General features: G+C 40.8%; 3 protein-coding genes and 1 non-coding gene across 6 annotated transcripts; 1 reads left to right on the top strand and 3 right to left on the bottom strand.

The window, feature by feature from the left end:
• Positions 1-238: 238 nt before the first annotated feature.
• Positions 239-13478, bottom strand: dnaja1 (DnaJ heat shock protein family (Hsp40) member A1). Its single transcript, XM_036137011.1, has 9 exons — positions 13357-13478; positions 11160-11312; positions 10883-11075; positions 9159-9263; positions 5842-6069; positions 5636-5750; positions 5352-5467; positions 5024-5124; positions 239-3164 (listed from the first exon to the last, which is right to left on the bottom strand). The coding sequence occupies exons 2-9, from the start codon at positions 11289-11291 to the stop codon at positions 2931-2933; spliced, it is 1224 nt and encodes a 407-aa protein (XP_035992904.1). The 5' UTR covers positions 11292-11312; positions 13357-13478; the 3' UTR covers positions 239-2930.
• Positions 13479-13514: 36 nt separating this feature from the next.
• Positions 13515-20224, top strand: aptx (aprataxin). 2 transcript variants are annotated; one of them, XM_036137012.1, is made up of 7 exons: positions 13519-13678; positions 14467-14513; positions 14740-15027; positions 15147-15206; positions 15285-15511; positions 19582-19685; positions 19796-20224. In XM_036137012.1, exons 1-7 carry the CDS (start codon positions 13549-13551, stop codon positions 19951-19953), a joined length of 1014 nt encoding a protein of 337 aa, XP_035992905.1. In that variant the 5' UTR covers positions 13519-13548; the 3' UTR covers positions 19954-20224. The 2 variants fall into 2 exon arrangements, with proteins under 2 accessions (XP_035992906.1, XP_035992905.1); XM_036137013.1 differs by lacking the exon at positions 14467-14513 and having other exon boundaries at positions 13515-13678; positions 14857-15027.
• A 434-nt stretch (positions 20225-20658) lies between these two features.
• trnai-aau lies at positions 20659-20732 on the bottom strand. Its single transcript has one exon. It is a non-coding gene; the product is annotated as a tRNA-Ile (tRNA).
• An 870-nt stretch (positions 20733-21602) lies between these two features.
• scpp1 (secretory calcium-binding phosphoprotein 1) lies at positions 21603-25947 on the bottom strand. Of its 2 annotated transcripts, none has more exons than XM_036137020.1 (9): positions 25733-25947; positions 25278-25332; positions 24994-25038; positions 23965-24018; positions 23830-23856; positions 23671-23712; positions 22707-22748; positions 22562-22618; positions 21603-22472 (listed from the first exon to the last, which is right to left on the bottom strand). In XM_036137020.1, exons 2-9 carry the CDS (start codon positions 25329-25331, stop codon positions 21975-21977), a joined length of 819 nt encoding a protein of 272 aa, XP_035992913.1. In that variant the 5' UTR covers position 25332; positions 25733-25947; the 3' UTR covers positions 21603-21974. The 2 variants fall into 2 exon arrangements, with proteins under 2 accessions (XP_035992913.1, XP_012705249.2); XM_012849795.3 differs by having other exon boundaries at positions 22562-22621; positions 25733-25946.
• Positions 25948-27366: the final 1419 nt, after the last annotated feature.

Genomic DNA, 27366 nt, shown 5'->3' on the forward strand with positions numbered 1-27366 from the left:
AGGAGTGCAGCCCCTTCACTCTTGTCTAGATAACTTGGTATTACAGCTGTAATAATATTAGCAGCAGAGAGCCGCTTCAATATCCTAAAAGAATCGTTTTAAATGTTTGTGTTAATACCAGAATACTGTTACACCACAGTATGTTTCCTTACTTAATTGAGAAGCTCAAACCGGCCTGTGCCCAGAGCAGATTTTGCGCCAGCGCCTTTTGGGAGACATACATATCATCTCACATCAGTTTAGTAAGACCCCAAAATGACATTTATTAACAAAACATGATAAACAATCTTGGTCCGAACATCGATCAAGTTAAATTAATACTCAGGTTAACTTACTGTAGTTCTAACCTCTCAGATATAAACCCGCTTTCTAGAGAGGAGCTCTTGAATGTTTCCTCCGGGGAGCGCAGCTGGTCCCCAATATCCGCTCCAAAGAACGCTGCATAATCAGAGTCGCTTCAAGTCCAGTTATGATAAGGCGTTGAAACAGACAAACACTTCAATGAGGTATCAAACTTCCCAAATTTAAAAACACACCCGCCTAAACGGCCAAGATCTGCTGGGGTTTTTCACAAGAATAAGACACAATTACCAATCTTCGGTACCGACAGCAAAACATCAATATTCAACTCTAGATAGATTTATTCTCTAAATTCCAGATTTGAATGCTTTAGGGCTGGTTCACACGGCAGGATTTTAAAATAGTCGGAAAGATCGACACTCACATTTCATATGAGATCAGTCAGATATCAGACGGGAAGTCTTGCGAATCCTCTCAAGCTCAAACGTGAGTTCAGAGTAAAACAAACATGGACGACGGGGAAGAACAATGACTATAGTCTGTGGACTGATTTTAACAGAAACAAAAAACATAACAAAAAGAAAAGGCCTTGGTTAAACAAGATCCAGGGTTATATTTTAAAATTATTTTTAAGAGAAATGCCGATATTCGGCCCCTTTCGGAAGGGGAAGATCGGGGCGGAAATTTTTTTTTAAATCCTGCCGCGTGAACCAGCCTTTATTTTCTTGATTTAAAGATCATGCCTCTATAGGAGAAATCCTGACATTGGTTCATCTTCATTTGACAACATAGGTGCAACAGGCACTTTATACCCAGTGGTACTTTTTTTTTCTTTATAACCGTCGTAACAACCAGCAACATCCATCTTTTAAACCTAACATAATTACGCGTGGAAAACACGCCGTTAAACGTCCGCTGCCAAACCCAAGACCGCGCTGACGCTCAGAAGTGAGATACAAAAACCTAAAACATTAGTTTGAATTATCGACCATTTAGTGGCTTGAGCCTGCAGCGGTACTGCCTCCTTCGTTCGCACCAGCGTCTTTCAGTCACATTTTTAAGATTGTTTAGAAATGTTCTAAAATAGCCCTTTAAAGGGTAGGTCAGCATAAAAACTTTTAAATAACGCTCCGCCTGAACTCTGGGTCCTCGGAAACAACCGGCAGCGGTTCACCACCACGGATTAAGCAACAGCAGATTAGAGAAGGCTTGTTTTAAATGAATATTGGCATCAGTTTTAGTGTAAAATGCTTTAAACGCAGAGTTCTTCTTCCTCTACAGACACTGTGATACCAGCCCTCATGTTTAAACACAGTGTTTTAGAAAAAAAACAACAAAAAAAAAAACGATTGAAATATGGTCCCAGAAGGAATGAGGAATCCAAGATCAAGTCCAAAAGACAATTAGTGGAAATAAAAAGGGAGTCTGGACCAGAGCCTGAAATTCAGTTTTCAAAGTAAGGGGAAGTCCACCCTTACAATTCTGTTTTTTTTTTTTTTTTTTCGGGAGGAGAGGGTAAAATACCTATAAGTCTGAAAAGAGGTCTTACCCTGTCCTACTCATACCTTAGAATAATATGCATCTTTAGTTTGTCACTTCCTCCCTTCCCTGTTTGTTCTCCTCTAGCCAATCATTTCCCTTAATAACACAGGAGTCAACAGGAGACGTTTATTAATTCATTTCCTACAATCCGTTTTCATTTAGGTAACTACCACAGCTTGATGTCTTTCTGTTAAGCTTTTTAAAAGCGGGACACGCCGCGTCGTAAATTCATTAAACCAGAGACGGCAAAACTTTTGCTTTGGCCAATTCGTTTTCTGCGATAAAAGGAGACACTTTTTAAAATCCCTGTTGTTCCCTGTTCACATTGCAACTGTGCATTTTCAAGAGCTTTAGCCGTCATCACATCTTTTGCTGAATGCCGTCTTCTTTTCGCTGCCGCTGTGTGAGAAACACCGTCGGCGCGGCGCTGCAAAGTTGACCTTTTATAACACGGGCTGGTAAAAAGCTCAGCACCGCAGGTTTTACAAAGACGGCAGTTAATTTCACCATCGTTGTGTCCCGGCCATGGATATATTTTGAGCCGATTAGCCTGAAACCCGTCTTCGTAACCTTACCCTTGCTACCTGACGGAGGATCCGGGTCATTCCCGACATCACTGGCTTCACTTCTTTCCTGTTTTTTTTTTTTTTTTTCGGGAGCGGGTTCCCCCCTCAGCTGATGTAACAGTGGATTTACGTTTTAACCAGTGGTTGGTTTACGTTACGGTTAATAGCTCTGAATCTTTGTGCGTCGGCTAACAAAAGAGGTAATCCGCCAGCAGAGAGAGAGAGAGAGAGAGAGAGAGAGAAGTAGAGCGGGCAACAGTGAGATGAAACAGTTGAAATGCTCTTCTTCGTTTTAATTTTTGATCCATACGGTCACGTTATATATCCTGCTGTTATTATATGCGCGCAATACCCGCTCTGAATTTCAGGCCCTGCTGGACTCTTCCGATTTCGAGCTGGAGGGGAATTTTTTAAACGTAGACGAAGCAACAGCAGGAAAAAAATGTGCACAAACGTCCAACAAGGTGCATTGCATCAGAAACGGGGGATTGTGGAACAGGCAAAGTCTCGACGCGGGGGGACCTAAGACGTGTGGCACTGGACGCCGCTGGTGCTGGGGTAGTCGTCCTCGTCCATGTAGTAGTACTGATGTCTGTGTCGTCTCCTGCTCTCAAAGTCACAGTCCTCCAGGTCGGCGTAGATGTAGAGGTCCTCGTCCATGCTGTCCGTCTGCTCCGTGTCCATCTTTCCGGGCAGGTAGCGCTCCAGCTCCTTCAGCTTGTGCTTGGGGAGGAAGTTGGCTGGTGGGAAGACCACCTGGTGGAGACAAGCGGGACGGAGATCACACCGGGAAGTCATCGTATAGATCAAGCTTTTCACGTGTTGTCATGTCACACAATCTTTGTTAGGATTCTTCAGGATTGTAAAAGAAACCGTCTGAGTTTGAGCTATTTATTAATGAATAGGCAAAAAAACGTCCCCCTCTAAACAAAGCAGGACGAGACATAACACCAAAAAACTTGCAGCTGCAGCCGTAGCAACATTTGGTTGCCTCTGGGAGGCTGTATCAGCACACTTTGTAAAAACCTTTCAAAGCTACCCGTCTTTTCTTCCTTCTACATCCAGGGTTCCTACAGCACAAGGCAAGTTAAATTCAAGACTTTTTAATGCCACTTGAAATAAAAAGCTAAGATCAAATTCACGATAAACAAGATAAACCTGGTTGCGACAACTTCACCCAAATGTTTATTTTAACATAAATCATTACTTTCTGGCCCAGTAGACATGTTAAAAATTTTGAAAAACATTTCATATAGGAAGAAAGCTAAAAAAACACAAATTACAGATATATATTTTTAACAACTACTGAACTGAATTCACAAACTTTGTTTTGTTCCCTACTAAAATAAACTATAAATCAGTTTTAAAAACCACAACATAACCAGTGCCAACTCTTTTTCCCAGCTATGGTCCGGCTGCAACAGTTTTTTTTGGTTCCGCTATCGGGACGGAACCAATAATTGTTAAATTGAGCCGTTCAGTAAATTTAAAAAAATATAATTGTGTCAATTATTTTACTGTTTGGTAAGGATTACAAAAATAAAATAAAATCCTATTTATGACCTGGTAACAATTTTAAGACCTAAGAAAGACTGATTTAAGACATTTTAATGCCAATTAAGGCCTTAGTTTTATATTACAGAATTCAATGCCTTTTAAGACTTTTTAAGGATCCGCGGGAACCCTGTACATCACAATTCTGCTTTACTTTGTGGTCGTCTGTCACATAAAATCCAAATAGTTGTTATAATGGGACAAAAGGAGAACAAGAGTACGACAGGGAACACTGCAGGTCTTTTCCCAGTTGTGTCGTTTGCATCAATGCAAATGTGGACTTTCAGTCCACGGTGAAAAGGTGCAACGGTTACGTAAACAGCCCGACTTCTCTGATTAGTCCAAAAGAGAGCCATCGCTAACTAATCTAACTTCACTTCTGTGTTCAAGGCCCTCGTATCTGTTTTCCTTTACAGGTTTTGGCATCTATAACTTACCAGATGGTTGTGTTATCTACGGCTTAGCGGGGCTTAATCTGCATAAGCATGCAGCAATAACTGCAGAAAAGAGCAGTAAAAAAAAAAAAAAAAGAAGAGGGGCACAAACATTATGATGGGACCCAGTTCTGTGGAGCCCAAATCCATGTTTCATCCTACAGAGAGGAGCATTTCAGGTTCTGCCCAACGACCAAAACTGGAACCAGGCGACTAAAATGCCATATTTACGGCATCAGGGAAGAGCAAGCAGCAACAAAAAGTGTGCTGAAAGCTTTCTGTCAGGAAGAAAGTTTAATGGAGACTTTATATTATTCATTCATTATTTCCCCCTGTTTTTCTGTCAAAAACATCATTACAACTAAATCATTACAAACTAACTCCTAACTCTCACTTGTAATGCTCAACTGGCCTGGCTGAACAGCCGATAAAAACACTTTTAAATCAAATGTTCGTGGGGGGAAAAGATTTTTAATGACTATTGTTGAAATGCCTTTATATCACTTAAATGTTTGCCCTGTTTAGGCCTTTTTTACCGTCAGAGATGCATGTTCTGGTGTTGGGGGAACAGGCAGCATTTGCCTGCTTTCATGTGATTAAATGAAACCATTTAATTAGAGTTCTTACCGAAAAGTGAATAATAAGACGTCCCTTCTCAAAAGGTCTGCGATACAAGGGCATCCCCTCGTTGAGGACGCACTTGGTGTCTCCAGGCTTGATCAGCTCCCCTGTAGTTAGAAATACAAAGAGGGGAAGAAGAGAACAACATGGATGAAATATTCCATCGAGGGTAAAATGTAGGAACCACAAATAAGACCGAATAAGGCCATCCACTTCACATTTCAAACACGTCGAAAACATTACAAACGCTCAATGATTTTTCACGTTAAACCACCATGAGTAAAATGTGAGGAATACCCACGGCGCTGAGTTTGGAGCGAGTTCCTTCGTTTACCTGGGTGAGACGTGACGAGGAGAGTTCTGCTGTCCAGAGTCTGGACCGGCCTCTTAAAGCCGCACAGAGCCTCCACCAGCTGCAGCTCCATCGACATGAGCAAGTTCTCTTCTTTCCTGAAAACAAGTTCAACCACACAAATCCTGTCAGTTGTTTTACTTGTGTATTCTGCAAATGTTAGTTATGATGGAATGATGACGACCATTCACTTAAAAGACGTCCTGCAGCTGTGAAATCAGCAACATGGCGCCCAGACAAACATCAGCTGTTTTGTTTTTGTTTACCTGGTGAAAATGGCGTGTTCCTGCTGGTCGAGGACGATGATGATGTCGCCTGGTTCCAGCCCTGGCTCCTGGTCCCCCTCGCCGTGAAAAACTATTTTCTGTCCGTCTTTCATTCCTGTGAAAAACATCGGCTTCAGACTCTGTCCGTCTGCTTCGCTGTTTTTGCCAACATTTGCCCATCAGACAAAAAGATCCATTCGTCAAACCTTTGTCGATGTGGACCTCCAGAATCTTCTTCTGGCGCAGGATCTTGCGCCCGGCGCACGTTTTGCAGCGGTCCTTCTGGCTGATTCTCTGGCCCTGTCCCTGGCAGTTGTGGCACACCGTGGACACTTGCTGCACCATGCCTGGAAGCAGCTGATGCATGCGCACCTGCACTCCTGTACCGTGGCAGGACATGCACATCTGGGCGGCTCCCTTACGACTTCCGCGACCTGCCAGGGATGGAAAACAAAGAGAGCCATCAGCGCTGAGGAGAACGGCGGGAACAGATGATCATTTCACTGGCAGGGGAAGGCGGTGGCATCAGGATCATCGCCATTTCTATTGAAGTTATTTTCAAAATGTCTTATATAAGATAGCCTCGTGAGACCATCCTGATCTCGCAAGCTTTCAAGGTTTCACTCGCAGATCTCCGTTAAAGAAAATTTGGAGCCGTTCACCAAACGAACGTCCAATCAGCGTTGGCTTTGAGGCGGGTTGAGGTGTGACGCAACGAGAAGCGCGTCAGTTCAGTCTAAAGAACATGGCGGCTTCAGCCGATGAAACTAGCGTTAGCGTGACTATCGAGCAAGTTTTATCGGAATTACAGAGTATTTCTTTGCTGAGCTAACGAGCCTTTACCTGCAGCAGCAAGAGTAGCTTGGCTTGTGGTTGTGTTTTCGTCGTCGCTCGTAACAGAGTGACGACGAATCTGATTGGTTTATTTGGCCCGTCTATCACCAACATAGGCCAATCAGCTAACCAGTATTTTCGCCCCTTCCCAAAATTACTTCAACGGAATGTTTCCAGATGGATATGCGGAGCAAATCTATCTGGCAGAGTCAGGTTATATATAAGCAGCTCTGGGGCCGAAAAACAAAACAAAACAAAACAAAAACAAAAAAAACAGAAAACTGTTTATTGCTTGGAAAACTAATCAAATTCAACAACATTTTGAACTTGTTCCAACCAAAAAGCTTTTATACAATGACTCGGTTTGGCACGCGGTGCCGCTAAGTAAACCAGCGAGTCTCTAATATAATCCGCCCGTCAAAGCCAGTTAACCTCCAGCATCCCTAAAGCATGCAGACCACAGAGGAGCTGGAGGTGGCCTTTGATGAGTCTGCTGCTGAATGGCCGGCTGAAAACATCCCCGCTGTTGGATGCTTTCCACAGATTCTCGGCCAAAGGCGGACCTGTGAGATGGGATGTTTCAGCGGCGGTGGAAACTAAGGACAGTAGATGAAATGTGGGCATTAAGCTAACACAAAGATCCTGTCAGTGAGCCTCTGGGTGGGTTACAGGATCTGAAGGAGAGTCTGAGACGGCGACTTGTTGACGATGGTTGTGTGAACTGATCCTCTACGGCTTCTGACTTTAAGCACCACAACTAGTAGTTTTACGCCGGAAACTGGAGCTTTCTTGCTAAGGATTTAGTTTGTGTTAATGACTATTTGCTCTGGTGGAATAATCTGTGTTTATGATAGAAAAAAAAGAAAAGAAAAAGATAAACTGATTTCCTGTGAAAACCCAGCGTTAGCTTTTGGAGATGGGGCTAAAAATGCTGGAGGCAACCTCTAACCAAAAATAATCTAACTTCCAATTCCCAACTTCTCTCATCATCACCAAAGAGTATTTTGAAAAGGAAAGAAAAATGGCATTTTATAGCAAGGTTGGGAGATTTGCCGTCTCACCAAGGCCCGTTGTTCTTTGACTGATTTATCTAAAGAGCCGTTCAGTGGTTTCAGAAACAAGTCCTATTCCATTCTAGGTCAGAAATACGTGGAAATCTGCTGTTTTTTCCAGGATGTTCCATCTTATTTCTATAATTGTAGAAACACTCGACTCTGTTTCCAGTTCATGAAGGTAGACTGCAACATGACGACCTGGCAGAGTAAACAGAGGCAACCTGACAAACAAAACCTGGACACTGAAAAGCCTGCTGGGAAAACCAAAAACAACCGGACAATGTGCAGAAAATTACATCCGGAGGTTCTCTCAGGTTCCCGATTCACGTGTTTAATTGACGTGACGCCGACTGTAAGATCGCTGCGTCCCCGTGGAAATTTACCCCGGGCTGATCCAACCGACCACCGGCAAACAGAGAAGTTGGAACGGCGGTGAGAGTCAAGCTCAGTGTTAACAGAAGCACTTTTGCCTTATCTGCCAACATTAAAGCAAAGAAGACGGGGAAAAAATTTTAAACACGGCGTACGTCAAGTCAGTGAAGTTATTTCAAGGTAACTACGGACGAATCGACGCTAAAGCTTAACTTAAAGTATATATTAGTAACTTAAAGTGGTCACTGCAGACTGCAGTGGATGTTGTCATTAATGGCAGGAACTTACAGTGAAATTCTGTATTAGGAGAGCAAGTTTTCCATCACACTACCTATTAAACACTTTGTGCATAATCGGAGTCCTGTCAACTGATCACAGCCAGGGATGTTTTTTTTTGATGAAGAACGGGCAAAAAAAACTTCCCCTTCTAAGCAAACAAAGCTGGTGGAGCCATAACCCCAAAACACTCGTAAAATCCCGACAATGTTGTCGGAGCAAAAGCGTCTGCAGCCCCCGGAGCTAAGGGCCGTTTCACGTTGGGACACATTGAGATTGCTGATTGCTCAGTTGGTGACGAGCCTCTAGAACTGACTGTCGATTCAGAGGAAGAGTTTATTAAATTTCCGCTCCGGAGAGCAAAGACTCTGCCGACAGAGATTTCCCCTGGAAGGAGGGACATTTTTTCTTTAAAGATTCTCTCCCAAACTAAAAGAAAACTCCCTAGCTCTAGCGCTGCTATTGGGAAGAGAAAAGCGGAGCAGGGAGGAAAACTAAATGTTGCCTACATGATGCTCTACTCTAGTCTCAGTGAAACGTGTCTATCAGGGTCATATTGAAGTGACCCGCGGAGCTCAGTGCAGTATTGTCCCCAACTTCCTGCACCGCCGAGCAGGTGCCTGCTGCAGCGCAGATGGAAACTTTCTTTTTTTGGTGTGCAGTTTGCAATACAAACACAAATGGGTTTCTGATTACGGCGACACTTTTGTCGAGTTTGCTGTGCAAAGGCCGACGCTCTTAAAGCACTGTTATGCTTCAAAGACATATTCAAATTAAGCAAACAGAAGGCAAAATAGAAAGCTACATGTGTCCAATAAGAATCCTATTGCTTTGTTTTTATAGCAGGCGTTGAATAGTGGATTAAGTTTTGTCAACACTAAAGGCAAATTTAGTGTTTAAACACGATAATTCGGTGAGCGAAGCCAAGGTGTATGTAGCCAACAAAGTTATGCCAGCATTAGTCCTTAAACTGCAGAGGAACTCACCTTCACATCGCTCACAGATGCAGTTCTTCTGCACTGCGAGTTTTCTTGTTGCTCCATTGTAAAGATCCTCCAAGGTCACAGTGATCTGATGAACAATATTTTTTCCTGTGGAGAAACAAAAGACATCAATGTCAAACATTTCACAACAATAAAACACCTTAATATCTGCTTTTTTTTTTTTAAGAATATGGCTGTTATGTTTGGACCAAAACAATTGGAAAAGATTTTTTTTATCTATATTTAAACTTATGATAAATCTGGGTCTGTAAGACCTACCTGGGTCTGTCATTCACCTCGGAATACGTGTTATATTGAGTAAAATCTACTTTGTTGTTTACTTTTCCAGACTGATGTCTAGTGTTTTTTTGAAAGACGAACAGCAAAAAGTGTCTTGACCCTTTGTAATGCCGCCCGCTGCTTACATTTATATTTAACCCCATGATTGGCTAAAACCAACCTTTGGTAGGCGGGTACTAGGTGTCGAAAAATTTGTTTTCATCTGCAGTATGATGGAAATCAGTAGAAATCAATGCACGCATGCACATTATGGCTGCCTGCAGTTTTAAAAAGGCAGCTAGCAGAGTACAGTTTTAGTAGCCTGGCCAGTTAGTCATCTTAAAACTCTGCTTTAATTCTTTTTTTTTCTTCTCAATCCAAAGTATATATTTGGACGCACTGTATATACCTCATGCACCTTTTCCTCCTTTTGGCACCTTCTTTTGATCATTGAGCCGATGTGACACGTGAATTTCTCCGCTGTGAGATCAATAAAGTCTATCTTATCTTATGCCCCGTGTGTCTGGTAAGGGTCCGTACTCTCTGGTCTAAAAGAGACCGGACCAATCACAGTGCGGGAGACGGGACTCTATAGTGCGTCACTCTCAGCGCCAGAATTACCCATAATGCAGCATTGCTTTTCTGTAACCTTAACAGTCAAGATACATACGGAGATTTTTGTTGCTTGGTGCCTTGGAAAATTAAGAAAGTAAATAGAAGTACACCATGTATCCTCAGAATTTTTAGACAAAAGGTTTTTGCGTCACATCTGTAGCTATCCGATTGGTTCTAACCTGTTGACGCTGATCCTGTTAGTCCCACCTTTGAAATCAGGCTCTACCAGCTCCTTCATTCAGGCCGTATCAGTCTGGCTGGCCAGGCTACAATTTTAGCTGCTGACTCTTCTGAACATAACCACGGCTATAATTCAAAGTCCCCGCAAACAACGGTTGAACCTTATCATCTGTCCATAGGAAAACTTTATTCTCTGCCACCTGGAAGGTTTATTAGTTTTGGTGGGTTTTACGCAGTACGAATGCACATGTTGAGTTTCAAAATCGTAGCACTACTAGTGGCGCGGTGTGGAAATTACACCATTTTTAAGTTTCTACTGTTGCTGTGTAATAAAAAAAAAAAAAAAACGGGATTAAAACGTTGTTGTGTAAACAGAGACTGAACAAAAGTCTCGTTTTCAATGGATCGTTGTCGCGTAGAGAGGACCTGAGGTTAACGGGCAGATAAACGGACTTTATTATGTCTATTGTTTTTTTTTTTTTCTCTAAACAGATTATTGTATAATTATTCTTTTTTGAACAGACGTCCCAACTGTTACCATACCAAATACAGATTTTTGCTTTACATTTTCTTGAGATACAACAGAATCTTTGTCACTTATTCGGGAGACGTTCCGAAAGACACTGCAAGCTTTTCCAAACACTTGGTCTCACCTTTTCGCTCTCTGTGCATCCGACTACCTCCGCCGAAAAACAGGTCGAAGATATCCATGGGTGATGCGAAACCTCCGCCGCCGCCGCCACCGCCTGTTCCTCCTTCTTTTATAGCCTTTTCACCTCCACGGTCATACACCTCTCTCTTCTTGGCGTCTGACAGCACCTCATATGCCTGTGAGATCTGTTTAAACTGCAGCCAAAGCAAAACGACGGGGTTAAAAAACATTTCTGCTGGAGCTGTGGGGGTTATCGGGAACGAAAAGAGGGGCCGTACCTTCTCTCCTTCGGTCGGATTTTTGTCAGGGTGATATTTTAAGGCTAATTTGCGGTAGGCTTTTTTAAGTTCATCGGGAGTTGCATTGGGTTTAACACCAAGTGTGTCGTAAAAGCCTGTTTCCTTCACCATCTTTGCCTCTATCAGAGGATCCTAGAAAATGGAAAGGGAAAAAAAAAACATTTGTTTAAATCATAATAAAGTAACTCAGCAAAGTAACTGTGAAAAATGTATTTTGTCTGTCAGCGCAAAGCAACATTATGGCAAGTATTTCAATGAAATGCAAACAATTTGTGCAACAACCCAGGTCTTACGTATGGTTTTACATAAGCAGACACATCTAAATTTGCTTCAGCAGATTGTTGATTTCTTCACTTTTTAATAATCTTATGAATATATCTTTTTGGACACACCCTTGTGAGGACCTCCTCAAATGTTTAACGTGTCAAAATAGCAGTTAATCATTTACACTTTCTCTAAGGAACAACACATGAACAGAACTTGTCAGAAATCTAAAATATTGTCTGAAAAGAAACGAAACATGGCAAGATTTTAAAATTGTCGTCTGATTTTCAAAGCCTTAGAGACACCATACGTAACGATAAAAAAAAAAAAAAATCGTAGATATAACAGGTTTGCTCGTACAGTGCGTTATTTCCAATCAGACGGCGAGCACAACACACGAACAGATTTCACTCTGGATCATTCAGATGTCAGATGAGTAAATCTTGCGAATCCTCTCATCATTAAACGCGAGTTTAGAGTAAATAATCGTGGACGACGAGGAAGAACAACGGCAATAGTTTATGGACTATGAAGCCAAATCATGGCAAAAAAAGATGAATGAACGTATCAGTTCTTTCAATAACTCACACCATCTCATCATTAATTGCATATGTTGAATGTAGCCAATTAAACATAAGAATAACTTATAGCTTAACCGTACCCGATTAAACTGCATTTTCATACTTCACTTGATTTGCTGCCATGTCCTTTTAATGCCTGTCAGGTTGCATCAAGACAAGTAATAAATGCTCCCCTTCCGTTTTATTTTTGGTGTTGAATGAGTATAGTGTGAGAATACAGCTTTAATTCTCCGTCAAATAACACTCATATCACTCATGAATTGACTTTGTCAGCCATTCTCTGTCTCTTAACTTGCTTTTTCTGCAACAACAACGTTGTTTATTTTTGTTGCTTAGGGTTTAATATTCTCTGTATGCCTTTCTTAAAGATTTCTAACTCCAACGCGCACTTCCAGGCTTATTTCCTGCCGTTGCCATGGTGAATGGCGTTATCTGCGTTCCTTTGATGAGGGCTTCTTTCGTGCTCGCGCTCAACTCAGGGTTGATTGGACGCTGAGTTTAGCTACCTGATTGATATCACCTGGTCTGAAACCGAAAAAACGCAATTAGCGACTCGTTTATCACAGAATTTAGACCTTTAAATGATGCAACTTTATTTTAGCATCATTTGAAGGTTCATTTAACGCCCCCCCCCCCCCGACTCGCATTGTTTATTCTAACATACGCTTCTGAAAGTTTCGCTGACATACCTGAGAACATATCTATAACCACTGGGCACCGAGTTTAAAAGTAATAATCACAGATTCATTAGCGGACTTTAAGTCCCTTTTATAGGCATTTCTTACAATAAAAACAATCCAAAATAATTTGATTTCCTTTTATAATTCGTCAGCTGCTCGTTCAGGACAATTGGCATTCATGGGGGGGATTTGATATTTATTGGTATTCACAAATCGAATCACGTTGCACAAGTTAAGTAGTTTTGTAGTGTGTCTGTCTGATCGCTGTTTGTTAGATCGAATCTGGCTGCCATGGGAATCTTAAGTTTCGATTCACAGTGACAACACAGGTGAGACTAATTTTAAAGGTTTCTTGGATTCAATATTTCTGGGGCTTTTTAAAGAAGAAACTCACAGGGGGGCAAATTAAAAAAAATTAATAAATAAAAAAAAATCGACGGCTGTCAAAGATTAAATGTGTCTGGGTAAGAAAAATACGCCGCTTGCATCGGCAAATAAACTGAAACTGATGAGGCCTTTCGTAGCTAATTTAGCTACCTGGTCGGGTCGAAGCTAAAACGCTAGCTACGTTGTCTTTCCGACCTTTGGCCAAACGAAGCCGCGCTGACAGCGACATAAATACAACATGTGCGATAATAACCGTTTTCCAACCTTATACGAAGACAACAGGCGGCAGCCTCACAGCAAGCCTTTCTTCCAGAATCTTCTGACCCGCGTGCCAAGCGAAAACACTCCAGTCCAGCCCCGTTCGCGTTGTAATCTCGCGATAGGTTAGCCTTGCCTAGCGGTGGAGGACGGGGATGTAAACGTTGCTAACACCGAAAAGGTTTTAAAAATGATAAAATGCCTACTTGCTGGCTTATCAGCGAGGAGGATAACCATCAACCAATTCAGCTACCTCATTTACAAGCGGTTGTTGTCGGGCGAGGCCCAGAAACGACTATTAAAGACAAGAAATGCTCTCGGCTGCAAGGTAACGCTATTCAACACCAGTTTGTATGCTAACATAAATGTAGACACTCCTCAGTGGTGCTACTTAGCTTGTAATTATAAAACATTGTTTCAAGTGGTGTTAGTACATTTATTATCATAAAATATTTCAAAAATAATAATAAAAAAACGGGATAAATATTAACATTTTAAGTACTATTTTGAGAAAACGTTGTTTTATCCCACTCTGTACATATTTACATTTAGTGCTCATACGCTTAATCATTGCGCGTCACTTAATTTGGCTTGGAAAATCAACAAGCAGTGGGAATTAATTAAGATTTGGGTCATAAAAATGCCCCAAATCTTACCTTTATCTTAAATACACAGTGTTTTCTGGACAGCATTGCAACCTGTTTCTATTGAGTTGGGTTCTGAGGACCGGTTTAGCCAGTTAACAGGTGAAATATACTTGCTTTGATCAGAGGTCATAATCACTCATAACTCTAAGCAACCTTTTGTAGAGGGGTGCATCTATCGGAGCCACAAAACCACAGTTCCTTTAAGTGGACTGTAATTGGATCTGAATCAATTGCTCTAAGCTATCCATGGTCAAAGCAGATCTGAAAATGGCTCATTTTTGTATCATTAAAAAAAAGATCAAGTCAACAGAGTACAAAATGGCAAAGGAGCAAAATGAGCTGCACCTATCCGTGTTCTTATTCTGTGAAGGTATTGCGATGATGAAGGTATACTAGTGATGGTCACATCGTAAAGACCCGTTTTCTAACTGAGCTCTTGTCTTATTCAATGCTGTCCCTTCCTACCCAGTTGAACTGAAAGCTGAATGCAACAAAGGTTATGTCAAAGTTAAACAGGTAAGACTGCGAAATTCGCAAAATCTGCAAATACTGATTAAAAACACAGCATTTGTTATTTCAATTTTATCTTTGTTGTTTTGCTGTAGTTTTCTGTATTCATTGGTCTTCCTTCTTTATCGTTCTATTTAGGTAGCTTTACAATTCCTAATCTGCTTTGTAAATCAAACTTCACACGTTTCTTTTGTTATTGTTTTTTTTTTTTTTTTTCATTTCATTTATAAAGCTGGGCTTAAACCCCACCTCAGTAGACTCTGTGGTGGTGGGGAAAGGCAATGAGGTCAGAATAAAGCCTGGACAGACGCTCCATGTGGTCAATCAGCTTTACCCGTACACCATACAGTTCAGAGAAGATCTCACTGGCCACAACAACAGCAGCAGCAGCAGCAAAAGACCAAGAGAGCAGACGTCGGAGGACCGCGACAGCCAGAGAGATGCGCAAACTCTGAAAGCTGCAAAACAGAACAGCAACGGCTCTCCGTCACTGAGTCGTGGCGAAAACACAAAAACGAATGTGAGGAACAGAAACCTGTCCTTGTGCTTAAGATGTCGGTTTAATTGTCTTGATTGTGTTGCAGTTTTACTTGCTGCGTGTCTAACTACATTCAGTTTAAGAATTGCTCCTTGTTTTAGGAAAATGCTGGACATTGGAGCCAAGGTCTGAAGACTTCAATGCAAGATCCTCAGATGCAGGTCGATGGCTAAAACAACCGTTCTTGCTCATTGCTGGATTTGGACCCTTCGTTGAACCTATTTTTTTTTGTTTTTCAGGTTTACAAGGATGATAAAGTTGTTGTGATTAGAGACAAATACCCCAAAGCTCGCTACCACTGGCTAGTCCTCCCGTGGCAGTCCATTCCCAGCCTAAAGGCTTTACGCGCAGAGCACTGTGAACTCCTCACACACATGCAGCAGGTTGCTGACCGCATGATCCAGCAATGCCCAGAGTCCAGCTCGCTGCGGTTCCGCTCCGGTTACCACGCTATCCCGAGTATGAGGTAAAGTTGTCTTGTTGTGGCTGTTACTGAGCAACATGACTGCTGCTATTTTGATATTTATGCTCACTATTTTTAAGTGGGTGGTGCATCATTTTCCTGCAGCGAATTAGAGTTACAACAATCAGGCTAAAATCGGAGGAAAGCAGGAGTCTTAGGCTACGTTCACACTGCAGGGAGATGCAAACCAAATCCGATCCTTTTGACCATATGCGACTTATATCTGTCTTTTTCACCGCAGTGTGACCAGCCCAATTCACCCCCCCAAAAAATTCTGATTTGTGCTGCTTCCGTATGTGGTAGTAATTTGTTACATATGGGATTTTTTTCAAAGTGTCCGCAGTCTGAACGGTCATGTCGCATTTTATCCGTCTTTCACGTCACTCTCCTGGTTCCACCTACACATCCACACCCACAGGGTTTCCGCGGGGCATTGAAAGTCATTAAAAGTCATTAAATGAAATGTTTTAAAATTAAGGCCTTAATTGTCATTAAAAGTCATTAAATGTGATTATCTGTGGCATTAAAAATAGCTTTTTTTTCTAAAACAAATACGGTCATAAAAACAGTTTCGTCAGATATATTATCAGATATAACTGATTCCGCGTTGTGCGCGGAACTGCTTCCGGTTGATCGTAAAGCCGTATGTTTACAATGTTCGGCAAAGATGCTCGAGGCGGAGAAAGAGCTGGGGAATGGGGAAAATGCTAAAAGTGGATGGAAAACATGGCCGCAGCCTGTCGATGGTAAGGATGATGAAGGAGTTTGCTGTGTGTGTAAAAAAAACAAACAAAAATTAAGATGCACAATGGGTGTCAATGCTTCACGATCTCATTTGAAGTCGGACAGTGTATTTCAGGGTGTATGCGGCGCATACCCACTTATTTCTCAGTCAGCATTTTTCGGGAGCGATATTTGTGTCTTTTGTTTGAGCGCGCAGTGAGACAGGTATTCAGCGTTTAAACATCATACGCGCTCGCGCTCAAAACTGATAAACTTTTCTCAATCCACTATCCTCGCTCGCGTTCGGTTCCGTGTCTGCCCGTGACATGATACTTCCACGCTCACCATCAGCTGTGCGCGGCTCGCTAGATTCTGTGCGCTCTGACTTCAAAAAAACTGTCCACCTCACCAGCCAATCACAGACAGGTTTCTTTCCATCCAATCAGAGTAGGGCTTGCAAATACTGCATTCAAATGGATTAAATGAAAATGCTGCAGCTTTTGGCAGAAATTAATAAACATAACGGTGGGATTTAAGAAAAAAAAAAAAACAACAACCAATAAACAGTTTCATATTTTAGCCTAAAATATTTAGTTTGGAATAATTCCTTGAGTTACTAAATGAGGTATGAAAAATCTTTTTGTCTCTTTTCTTTCCAGCTTCTGGGTGATGATACAAAAGTTTCTTGTGATCATAATCATCATCATTATTTAAAGAGCACTTTAACACGAGGTAAAACAAAATAACATCTAATAAAATTACTTGAGTAAAGACTCAACAGTTTAAAACAACAACAATAATAATAAGCTGTTTAAAACCTTAAAAACAAACAGATGTTCTTTAAACTGAACTCTAAGATAAACAGGTAACCATTGAAGGGAGGCCAGGATCGGGTAATGTGCTTTATTTTATGTTTTTCCATTAAAATGTGTGCAGCAACATTTGAACCAGCTGTAGACATCTGAGTGAGGACTGACCAATTCATAGATAAAGAGAATTACACTAATCCAGCCATGATGAAATGAAGGCTTGGAGTAGTGTTTCCATATTTATGCCTTGAAAGAATAGGTTTCACCTTTGCTTTGTTCCTTACATGATAAAAATGACTTAACTGAGGTCTTTTTTGGCTGTCAAGTTTAAAATCACCGTCCATTTTAAAATCGAGGGGCTAAGCATTCATTGTCAGGGTGTCTAAATCAACAGGATCAACAGTTCTTTGGGTGTTTCAGCTGGTATATTTGACAATTCATGATTTTCAAAGACAAAGTGATTTGAGTTTTGATGTTCTCCTCGTTATTAACTTTAGCTCTTTCTATAGATTCTCTTTCTCATTCAATTTAGGACTTTCCATATGCCTTATCATCTAGGTCTATATTAAAAAACCTACAGTAAAGTAATGAAATGTTGATTCTGGATGTAGTGTAGAAATTCCTTGAATATAAACCAAAGAAAATTGTACATTACCCGCCAGAAGCTGGGTAAAATCTTAAAAAAAAGAGACAACAGTATTTTCACGCCTCACGTAGTAGCTCAAGGAAATATTTTAATCTAAATGTTTTAGGCTAAATTATTTAGGCAAAAATGAGTAAACCCTAGTGATGGATTTTTGGGTAAACTAAATATAGCAGTGTTACATGTCATTGTTTCTAAAACAGCATTTTTCTGAGCTGCGTCTAAAAGGGCAAACATTGAGAGTATATCCACTTCTCCAGGGACCACTACACCACTGCAGACAGCCACAGATCAGCTGCAAGGGGCAGACAGCAGCTAACAATGTCAAGTTACTTTTCTGTAACCAACGCAGTCACGTCCACATTAGCTATCGCAAACAGCACAGCAGCAGCTGGTGCAAGGTCTACCGCCACTAACGTCGGGAAATCAGACGGTCTGCGAACAACATTTGGATCCAATGCAACACTGCATGATCGCATGATCGCATGATATATATATATATAAATAAATAAATAATATGGGTACTTGTTGATGGCATTAAATTTATTTCTACGAGCATTAAAAGAGCATTAAAAAGCATTAAATTAGGGTTACTCATTCCTGTATAAACCCTGACCCAGCAGTAGCAGTTAGCGCTCCATAAAAGACCGTCATTAATAGCTGCGCTGCTTCCTTAACTTATTTCATCTTGCCACGATGTGGGCTTATTATTGTCAGCCTCCATTGCTCAGCAGCTTTCTAATAATAACAAGGAGAGATGTCGGCCGGTATCCGTTTTTTTTTTTTATACCTTCTCTTTTCGAGTTTTTTTTTTTTATTTCTTTTTAACAAAACTATATTGAACACTTCTAGAAACAATTAAATTCACCATTACATCCGTAAACAGTGCACTGCTGTATGACGTCCCCTTCTGTTAGCAGCGCACGCGGGTCGCTTATAATAGTGCTATGAACGGCCACCAAAAAAAAATTCCATTTCATCAAAAAATCAGCACTGAGCATCAAGACCTGCGGTGTGAACGTAGTTTATGTCAATTCTCCACAGGTGTGGAAACGCTTTCAGAAAACTGAGCGAAAGTCTGGTTGTTCCCGATTCAAGCCTGTTTGCTGTTGCCATGGCCGGGATAACTGAGAATTTGCACAGGCTAATTAGAGTTAATTTTCACAAATTTGATTCGAGTTGGGGCTTTTGTTTATTAGCACTATTCTTTAAGTCCTTTTATAGATGGGTACCTACGGAGTCCGGGCATCTCATCAACCTCTCCGGCTCGTTCTAATGTTCCAATCAGGTTTTCTGAGCTCCCATTGTTAGCCTACTTTAGTTGGAGTACTACTGGGGAAATTTATAGGGACGCATGTCGGGTTGTGATTAGTAGGCAAAACAAGTGTGGTAAATAAAGTCTGGACATACAAATATTTTTGAGATTTAAAAAGAAAACAGAATCTTAAAAATATTTGAATTTCCAGACTTTCTTCTGTCTCTGTCTAAAGGTTATATCCTTCCTTGCTTCGATTCTCGCTCCCTCTGGTTTATTTTGGTTCCGTATCTAAAGCCTGAGCACTGCAGCAATAGCTGCCATAAATTCACAATGATCTTTTGTATTTAGAATATAAAAATGTATCTGCAATCTCAGAAACTCTATACACTTGAGTGCTTATAAAGTTGAATTTTTGTATGAAATATGTTTGAGAAACGTGAATTTTACACTCAATAGTTTTACCAAACATTAGCTCTGTACTTACTTGACTTTGACTTTTTTCTGTCAGGTTCACCTGTAAAATCTGATTGAATACAACAAGCCTACTTTAAATAACTTTATTGTCCTGTCGCTACATTTTTCCCCCCAACACCTTATAGCATTTTAGTTTAAATTTATACCTGTGCACACTCTCTTACAGTCACATTCACCTCCATGTGATCAGCCAGGACTTTGACTCTCCTTGTTTAAAGAACAAGAAGCACTGGAACTCTTTTACTACAGAGTACTTCATTGATTCTCACGGTGGGAGCAAATTTATTCAAGTTGATAGTTTCAGCATAATTTACTGTATTTAATAGTTGAGCTTACATAATTTGTAAGAATGCATGTTTTTTTTTCTTCCCCCCCAACAGATGTCATTCAGATGCTAGAGACAAGTGGAAAAGTCTCTGTTAAAGAAGCCACCAGCGAGTTGCTGAAACTACCTCTCCGCTGCCATGTGTGCCACAAGGAGTTTCCCACTATCCCGTCTCTGAAGGAACACTTAAAATCTCACTTTCCCAGACACTAATGTGACCTTACGCATACAACAACAAAACCTGTGTTCACGGGAGATTTTTTTTTTTGTAATTTTCTAAAAATGTTAGGTTGTGTTTTTTGCAATTGTTCAAGTTGCAAGCTTGTTAAGTTGTTTGTACAAGTTTGAAAACTGCAGTATCTATTTTTTTTCCAGAGTGCATTTGTCAGTTCTAAGTCAAATGTTGAATATTTTTTTTATTTGTACATTTGCAAAAAGGTTTGTTTCTTTAATATCATGCAATAAAAGTTTTCTAGAAACTAGATCCTTTTTTTTCTTCCCCTCCCAGTGTTTTCTTTTTCAGTAAGTCAGTGAAAATAGACTGCCTTTATCCTGATAGAAAAGTGTGATGCTTTATGCCATCCTCAAGGCAAGGACATCCTTACAACCACATTTACATAAATATGTCTTCATGCCATATTGTTTCCATTTGCTTCAGTACCTAATTTGCATATTTTGCAGGATAATTACCGTTCTAGTTTCAGAGGCAATCATCATTGTCATAAGCCTTTCTCGCCATCTAGTGGTAACACTTAAAAACAACAGGATTAGAGGGAAAAATGGCCAAGACCGTGACCTGCGGTTACTGAATGACATGTGGATGTGGGGGTCAAACTCAACATTTAGCATTATTAAGCAACGCGATTTTATTAGATGTTATGAAACACGGAGAAAAAAAAGTTTATTAAAGAAAATAAGTGGCCCGTACGGGGATCGAACCCGCGACCTTGGCGTTATTAGCACCACGCTCTAACCAACTGAGCTAACCGGCCATGTTGTCAAACTCGATGACATAAATGAATATATCACTACATATGTATGTTTTGTTCTTTGAGGATTTGTGAAGTGACAGTTTCTGTGAAATCTGTAAAGTGCATATGAGCCCCTTTTAACCAAAAACCCCTAAAATGTCCAGTGCAACCAAATGACCTACCTTATAAATAGTCTTCTGAGACGTCTGAGTTGGTAGAAAACGTTTGTGAACACAGTGTTGTAAACAGGTTGATTTAAAGTAGGATTTGATTATAAAACAATGTCCTAAGAATCTTACGTAGATGCAAACTCTCATTCGTAAATGGAAAGCATATTGCAAACCCTCTAAGACAGACGTCCACCTAAATTGACTGGCCCGCCAAGGCAAGCATTATCCAGAGAAGTATGAGACCTATCTGAGATCCACTGCTCAGGTGGGAGAAACTGCTGACTGGGCAAATATTATGTTATGCTCTCAACAAATCAGGCCTTTATATTAGAGAGTCAACAAGAAAGCTATAACAAGGCAGCTAAAAAGTTAAGACTGGGCTGATGGTTCACCTTCCAGCAGAACAACAGCCCTAAACATACAATCAGGTGGGAAGATTAATATTCTAGAGGATAATTACAAAGGGACGTCATGAGGTTCAGATGGTTTTTGGTTAAAAAACTAATGTTTAAAACCATAAATCCCATTTCATTTCCCTTTGCTATTATGCCCCACTATGTGCTGATCTTTCATATAAATGTTGGTTAAGACAAACATATTGGCCACATTATGTTTGTGGCTGTCACATGACACATTGTAAAAAATCTTCAAAGATTATCATTATGGTGCAGGGAATTTATTAGCAGCCATTGCTTTGCGTAGAAATAAATGAATACAGTAGTACTTTCCTTAAAAGTTTAATAGTCAAGAACATGGTTGCACGATTCCCCACTGAGGGACAATAAAGCCTGTTTACTCAGTATGAATGGGACGGCCTGTGTACTGATACTGTGTTGCTGTGTGAGGGTCAAAGTGTGCAGATCTAATGGACAACACAACAGACCTGAATACAATGGTTATATTAAATTTATTTCTGACATAATATCAAAGCAAGGTACATGTGTAGGATATACTGTCACAGTAAGTTTCACACAAAAGAGTGAATCAGCGGCAGGTAGCATTACGGCAGATTCAATGTTCAGAGGCGAACATTCCTTAGTCTCTAAGCTGGTCATTAAGTGAAATGGCATGACGACACAAAGGTTGCATTTCATCATCGCCTGAGCCTCAGCTCTCTATCATCCTCGTCTGGCACCATCAGATGCTCCACTGGTGAATGGGCGTCATCTCCTATACTCTGCAGGAAATACTCCTCGCTTTCGCAGCTCTGCGTACTATTCGCGCAGTCTCTGGCCCTGACTTGTTCCAGTTCGGCGCTGTCGCTGGCGTCGCTGTCCTCTGTGCTCTGGCTGGCTGCGCTGCTGTCGTTGCTGTCGTTGCTGTCGCTTGCCTCCTGGCTCTCCTGGCTCTCGCTGCTGGCGCTGTCGCTCGCTGGCGCCGTGACGTCGCTGCTCTCGCTGGTGTCCGTGCTGTCGCTGGCGGTTTCGCTGCTGTCAGCGGGCTTCTCCACCAGCCGCTGGTTGGTGTGAGTCTGCGATTTGTCGCTTAGCTCGTGGCTCAGGAATTCTGGTTGACCTTTGACCTCTGTGCTTGTTGTGTCCTCCGCGCTCACTCCCTTGACGACGCTCGCAAACACTCGCACCCAGCTTTGCTGCAGGGTTTCAAAGAGAAAACGCTGTTACCCCAAGAGGGATTCTGGTAGAGTTTAAAATCAAGCGAGTATAAGACGTTTCCTCCAACCTTTCGGACGTTCTCCTCACTGCCCATGCTGTTGTCTTTGGTTTCCTCCAAGGAGTCCTTCTGTGCAGAGATAATGAAATAGATGAGTCGACCTGAAAAGCTACGTGGAAGATTTAGCAAACGACTATTTTTCATTTCCTCTCACCGCGTCATTCTCATCCGATTGGCTGTCACTCTCCTCTGAGGTCTGTTTTTGAAGACAAGCACAATTTCAGACGGTCAACGCAAAGTTTCGTGGTAGTGCAGCAAAACTAGCGGGACATTTGTGTTTCATTTAGTTAAAGGTTGAGTTGCTATGCAGTGTTCACGGTGTCTTGCAAACTGACTTTTATATTTTTTTTTATATATGACAAATTGTAATATGTTTTACTTGGAACACAAAGTAGCACATAGATATGAAGTAGAGGAAAATCAGATATATGCATTGTTTTTTTTTAATTTTTTTTTTATATAACTCAGAAAATGTTGCCGTGCTTATCTTGTCAGCCCCCTGGATTATCATACCTCTAAATAAAATTCTGTGCAGCCAAACCGCCTTCAGAATGCACCCAATGGGGAAACAGAGTACACCATTATTAAACGTACCCTCACAGCTATTCTGTGAATGCTCAGCGGTTTGGTTAGCAGACATCAGACGACGATCAGCATTATGAAAGCCAAGGAATAAAGTTGTAGAGAAGTCTAAAGTAGGGTGGCAGAAAAGGAACTCTGCACATCACCCTCAACTCAACATTTTCAGGGTGAAAATTGGCCGTGGCAGCATCGTACGGAAGGGATGCTTTCACTGACCAGGGACAAAGAGGCCAATCAAAGTTGACTGGAACTCCTGCCAAACGCAATTTTACAAAGTACTCTGATTTTTATTTGTGAGAAAAAAAACACAAGCAAATAAAAAATAAATTCTGAACTTATTTGTTCTTGTTTATTATACCATAATTTCTTGTCAGTTACAAAAATTTGGGGTCTGGACCTTTTCGCTCAATCTTCAAACGTATTGAGAGAAAAATGTTAAAGGAAGTTATGAATGTATGGATAACATCTGGGATGGTGGAGATTGAGGACTGTTTAGTGAGTGGTAAACGGTGAATACTCATAATTACATCACATACCTTGTCCTCTGAAGTGGATTCTGCTGATTCAGATTCTGAACTCTGTTTACAAAAAAGACACATTTACAGCCCATTTCAGAAGGTTTTATGTGGTATAAACCATTTAAAATACACTTTCTTCATGGATCAAGCATAGGTCTAGAATTTGAAATGACTCACCTGATTGGAGGTGTTTTCCTCAGAGCTCTGCACCCCCGAAGAGTAAAAGCAAACACACACATTTAACTAAAATACGAGAAAGAATATTTTTTTCTGAAATTGAATATTTGTGTATTTTTATTTTTATTTTTTTACCTGAAGTTCTGATGTGTTGTTTTCAGAAGATTCTAAAACTGGCAAACTTTCAGTCTGGAAAAGGAGGGAAAAAAGTTAGGCACACACCCCAGTAGTTTTAATTAGATTTGATTATACATTATGACGGCAATATCAACCACCAAAACACTCATTAAAAGCCTCCTTCATGGCAAGCTCAGACTCAGGCAGAGCTATTGCTGCATAAATGTGTGCAGACAGATATACATCCTCGTAAACAATGTAATGCCCTCAGTGCGAGCTGCCTGGAGGTCTGTACCACGCCTATTGTTAGGCTGCCTCCTGAATCTGTCAAAGGAATGCAGATTCACTTGCATGGAAATAAATTATTGGATGGTCATGTTCCTTCATAGCACAAGTCTGAGGAAGTTTGGATGTAATAAATGTGTATCTAGGAGGGTTCTTGCTTCAGGAACCCTTTTCCAAGATCCAGAGTCGCTTTCTGACACTATTCTCAAAGGGAGGGGAGTAGTGATTCAGATTTTACCCATGAACCTTCAGGGTGGATCTTTTTGGGACTTTCTATGCAAAAAATTGTTTTAATTGCTGCCATATATTTTATATTTGTACTTAAAATGCCTGTACATTAAGAAAGAAGTGGAACCAAAGTCAAATTCCTTGTTTGTGTGTTTACAAACCTGGCCAATGAAGCTGAATCTGATTTAAAAAGGTATGCTAAAAAGCAAGACAAGTTATCTAACACTAAAGTATTTTTAAGCGTTTATAGCAAATAATAACTAATATTCATGCTGTACATTTTAAAATCAATATATTAACAACATATATTCTATTTGGATAGTAGTAGAGGCTGTGATGCACTCCTTAGTCTTATTATTTTTCTGTCAGAAGAAGCAACAGCTGTGCAAAAAGTTAGCTAAGAGGAGTGACCAAGTCCGCATCAAGATTTACATCTGGCAGTTAAAACAGTAAAATTGCTCTGGTGAAGTCGAAGGTTCAGGGTAATTAAGTTCAGGGAAGCATGATGAAAATAATCTTTCTAATAATACTTACAGAGTTTGATTCCGACTCAGACGATACCAAAACGTTGTGTAAAATCTGTTAGAACAAAGCAAAGAAGGACAACGATCACAAGAAGAATGCAGGCATTCAAAAGGTTCATAAGCATTCATAATGCTGCTTCATTTAATGGATATCTCAAAAGAACATCAGAGCTCAAGACCTAAAGCTTGTATTGTATTTTGATACTGAAAGTAAATCGTCAAGTCAGAAATTTTGACACCAGAAATGTTGGCCTGTTTTAAAGTGTTTACTTTTTAATGGGGTTTCGTACTTACTGGGTTAGCAAAAGCTGCTCCAATAAGGCAAAATGTTATAATGACAACCTTCATTCTGTAACAGAACAACAGAAGCGTTATATTAATCAATTCAGTCCAGCTTGTTCACAAAGAACACGTTTTCCCGCAGGTCATCTCTTGGTGCTCTGTTGAACCAAGCAAAAAGGTTTCAGTTCCAATCCGTTACGTTTTAACTGTTTAGTGGCACACCATAACATCACAAAATCAAGAAATAAATAATACTAACGTCTTAAATCTGCTTGTGAGCATGACAGCATTGCTTTAAAAACACTTATGATCAAGAGAGAGAGATTTGAACATCATCCGCTTAACTTGTTGACGCTGACGCAGGTATCAGAAATGACCAGATATGAATTCGTCCTACCGTTAGAGAAAGAAACTTAAACATAATACCTCAGTGTGAGAATAATGCCAATAAATGGAAGATCATTTACCTTTCAATCCCTCAGATTCAGTCTGTCTAGGAGATATCAGCAGCGGGCCCAGGTACAGAAAAGGACGGCAGCACTGAGCAAACTCCAATGCCTGTTCTGAGCTTTGTACCTAAGCTTACGGTTAATGCACGATGTATTGCTGCAACACCCCAAACACTGCTGTATATATGAATCCTCAATTAAGAGGATTACATCACTTCCTTCCGGGTCCCTCTCTCTCTGTCTCTCTTTCTCTCTCTCTCTCTCTCTGTGCTGTTGCAGACACATGTAGGTGTATTTGTCCCAGAAAGTGAGCTGAAAACAAACTCAAACTGGCATGATGATGATGATGATGATGATGATGATGATGATGATGATTGCAGGGTCAAAGAACCACACATTCACTCTCATAAATTTTCCTCCGCCCCCTCTCATGTCTAAAGAGAAATATAATTTAGCCAACCAAACCATAGGCTTGTGGTCTGCTGAAAAAACAAACTCACCCACACTGAGAGAGAGAGAGAGAGAGAGAGAGAGAGAGAGAGAGAGAGAGAGAGAGAGAAGGAGGGAAGCTTGTTTCCGGCAAGTTTTCGGACTGAAGTTTTCATTGTTTTTACATAAATAATTTAAAGACAGCAATTCTACCTCAAGACAAGCAACATCATTAAGTAATTGATTAAAGACTTAGCTAAGGTCAGGCACTTCCATTCAGACTAATACATCTGACCAGTACACTGTGCGGAGTATAGTCGGAAATATGACTCATTCTTAAAAATAAAGCATGCATATAGTACGGATCCCCGATGGAAAGCCCTTCTATATTTTCTCCCCGAGGCTCCTAATTGCTTCCAGGATGTCCTTATATGGTCAGGCCCAAAAATAAGAACGCACAATTCCCCGCTTAACCCCAGACTGGATTTCTTTTGAGCGGATGAAACTTGCAATTAGCCTGGATGTTCACCAGCCTGGAGCAAGCCACCAAAGCCACAGGGCAGGGGTTGGGTGGAGGATGATTGATGCTTGTTGTGGCGCACAGGCTGTCAACAATATGTGTTCACGCCAAGGTGACAGAGTTTTGCTGTTGCACGGTCCCGCTCCACCACACAGCCAGTGCAACCAGCGCAAACAGACCTAAATGGGCTTCACGGCAGAACCTCTGTTTTTCACTTCAGTAAAAAAATTGGGTGCTTCTCTTGTGGATATATAAGCGGGATTGAGTTCCATCTCTGTCCTCAAGATCACCCATTACCGCACATTGCTTCTTTTGGGCAGAAAGTCTGCACAGTACTGGGCGCTGTTTTGATAGAATTGGGAACAGTTTTAATAACTGGAATTGTAATCCTCTCAGTGTCTGAAAGATTATGGAGTTCAACAAGGTTCAGTATTTGGATTTGTTTTTTTTATTATTTAGCCATATATAGTGCAGGGTTCTGATGCAGAGCGGGAATGTTTGGAAAAGATGGAGTTTTTTTTTTTTTTAGAATGAATATCTGTACATTTTACTGACTTTATTCAATATCCTATTCATCGTTTGTAGATTGGTTCATGTGGGTAATGAGTCTGGGAGGGAGTCCTCTAGACCTTTTATGCTGACCCGTGTCCAGAAAACCTCCAAAGTGAGGTAATTAAAAGGAATCATCAGGTACCCAAGACAC

Source organism: Fundulus heteroclitus, chromosome 5 (genome assembly GCF_011125445.2).
Source record: "Fundulus heteroclitus isolate FHET01 chromosome 5, MU-UCD_Fhet_4.1, whole genome shotgun sequence".
Classification (NCBI taxonomy): Eukaryota; Metazoa; Chordata; class Actinopteri; order Cyprinodontiformes; family Fundulidae; genus Fundulus; species Fundulus heteroclitus.

Coding starts and splice junctions, on each gene's coding strand:
- dnaja1 (XM_036137011.1), bottom strand. CDS start 11,291: ATGGTGAAGGAAACAGGCTTTTACGACACACTTGGTGTTAAACCCAAT. Junction 5,751..5,841: donor GGAGGTCCACATCGACAAAG/GTTTGACGAATG, acceptor TGTTTTTCACAG/GAATGAAAGACGGACAGAAA. Junction 5,468..5,635: donor GAACACGCCATTTTCACCAG/GTAAACAAAAAC, acceptor ACTTGTTTTCAG/GAAAGAAGAGAACTTGCTCA.
- aptx (XM_036137012.1), top strand. CDS start 13,549: ATGCCTACTTGCTGGCTTATCAGCGAGGAGGATAACCATCAACCAATT. Junction 15,028..15,146: donor GCGAAAACACAAAAACGAAT/GTGAGGAACAGA, acceptor TCCTTGTTTTAG/GAAAATGCTGGACATTGGAG. Junction 15,512..19,581: donor CACGCTATCCCGAGTATGAG/GTAAAGTTGTCT, acceptor ACTCTCTTACAG/TCACATTCACCTCCATGTGA.
- scpp1 (XM_012849795.3), bottom strand. CDS start 25,331: ATGAAGGTTGTCATTATAACATTTTGCCTTATTGGAGCAGCTTTTGCT. Junction 25,039..25,277: donor GAGCAGCTTTTGCTAACCCA/GTAAGTACGAAA, acceptor TTGTTCTAACAG/ATTTTACACAACGTTTTGGT. Junction 23,857..23,964: donor ACAACACATCAGAACTTCAG/GTAAAAAAATAA, acceptor TCGGGGGTGCAG/AGCTCTGAGGAAAACACCTC.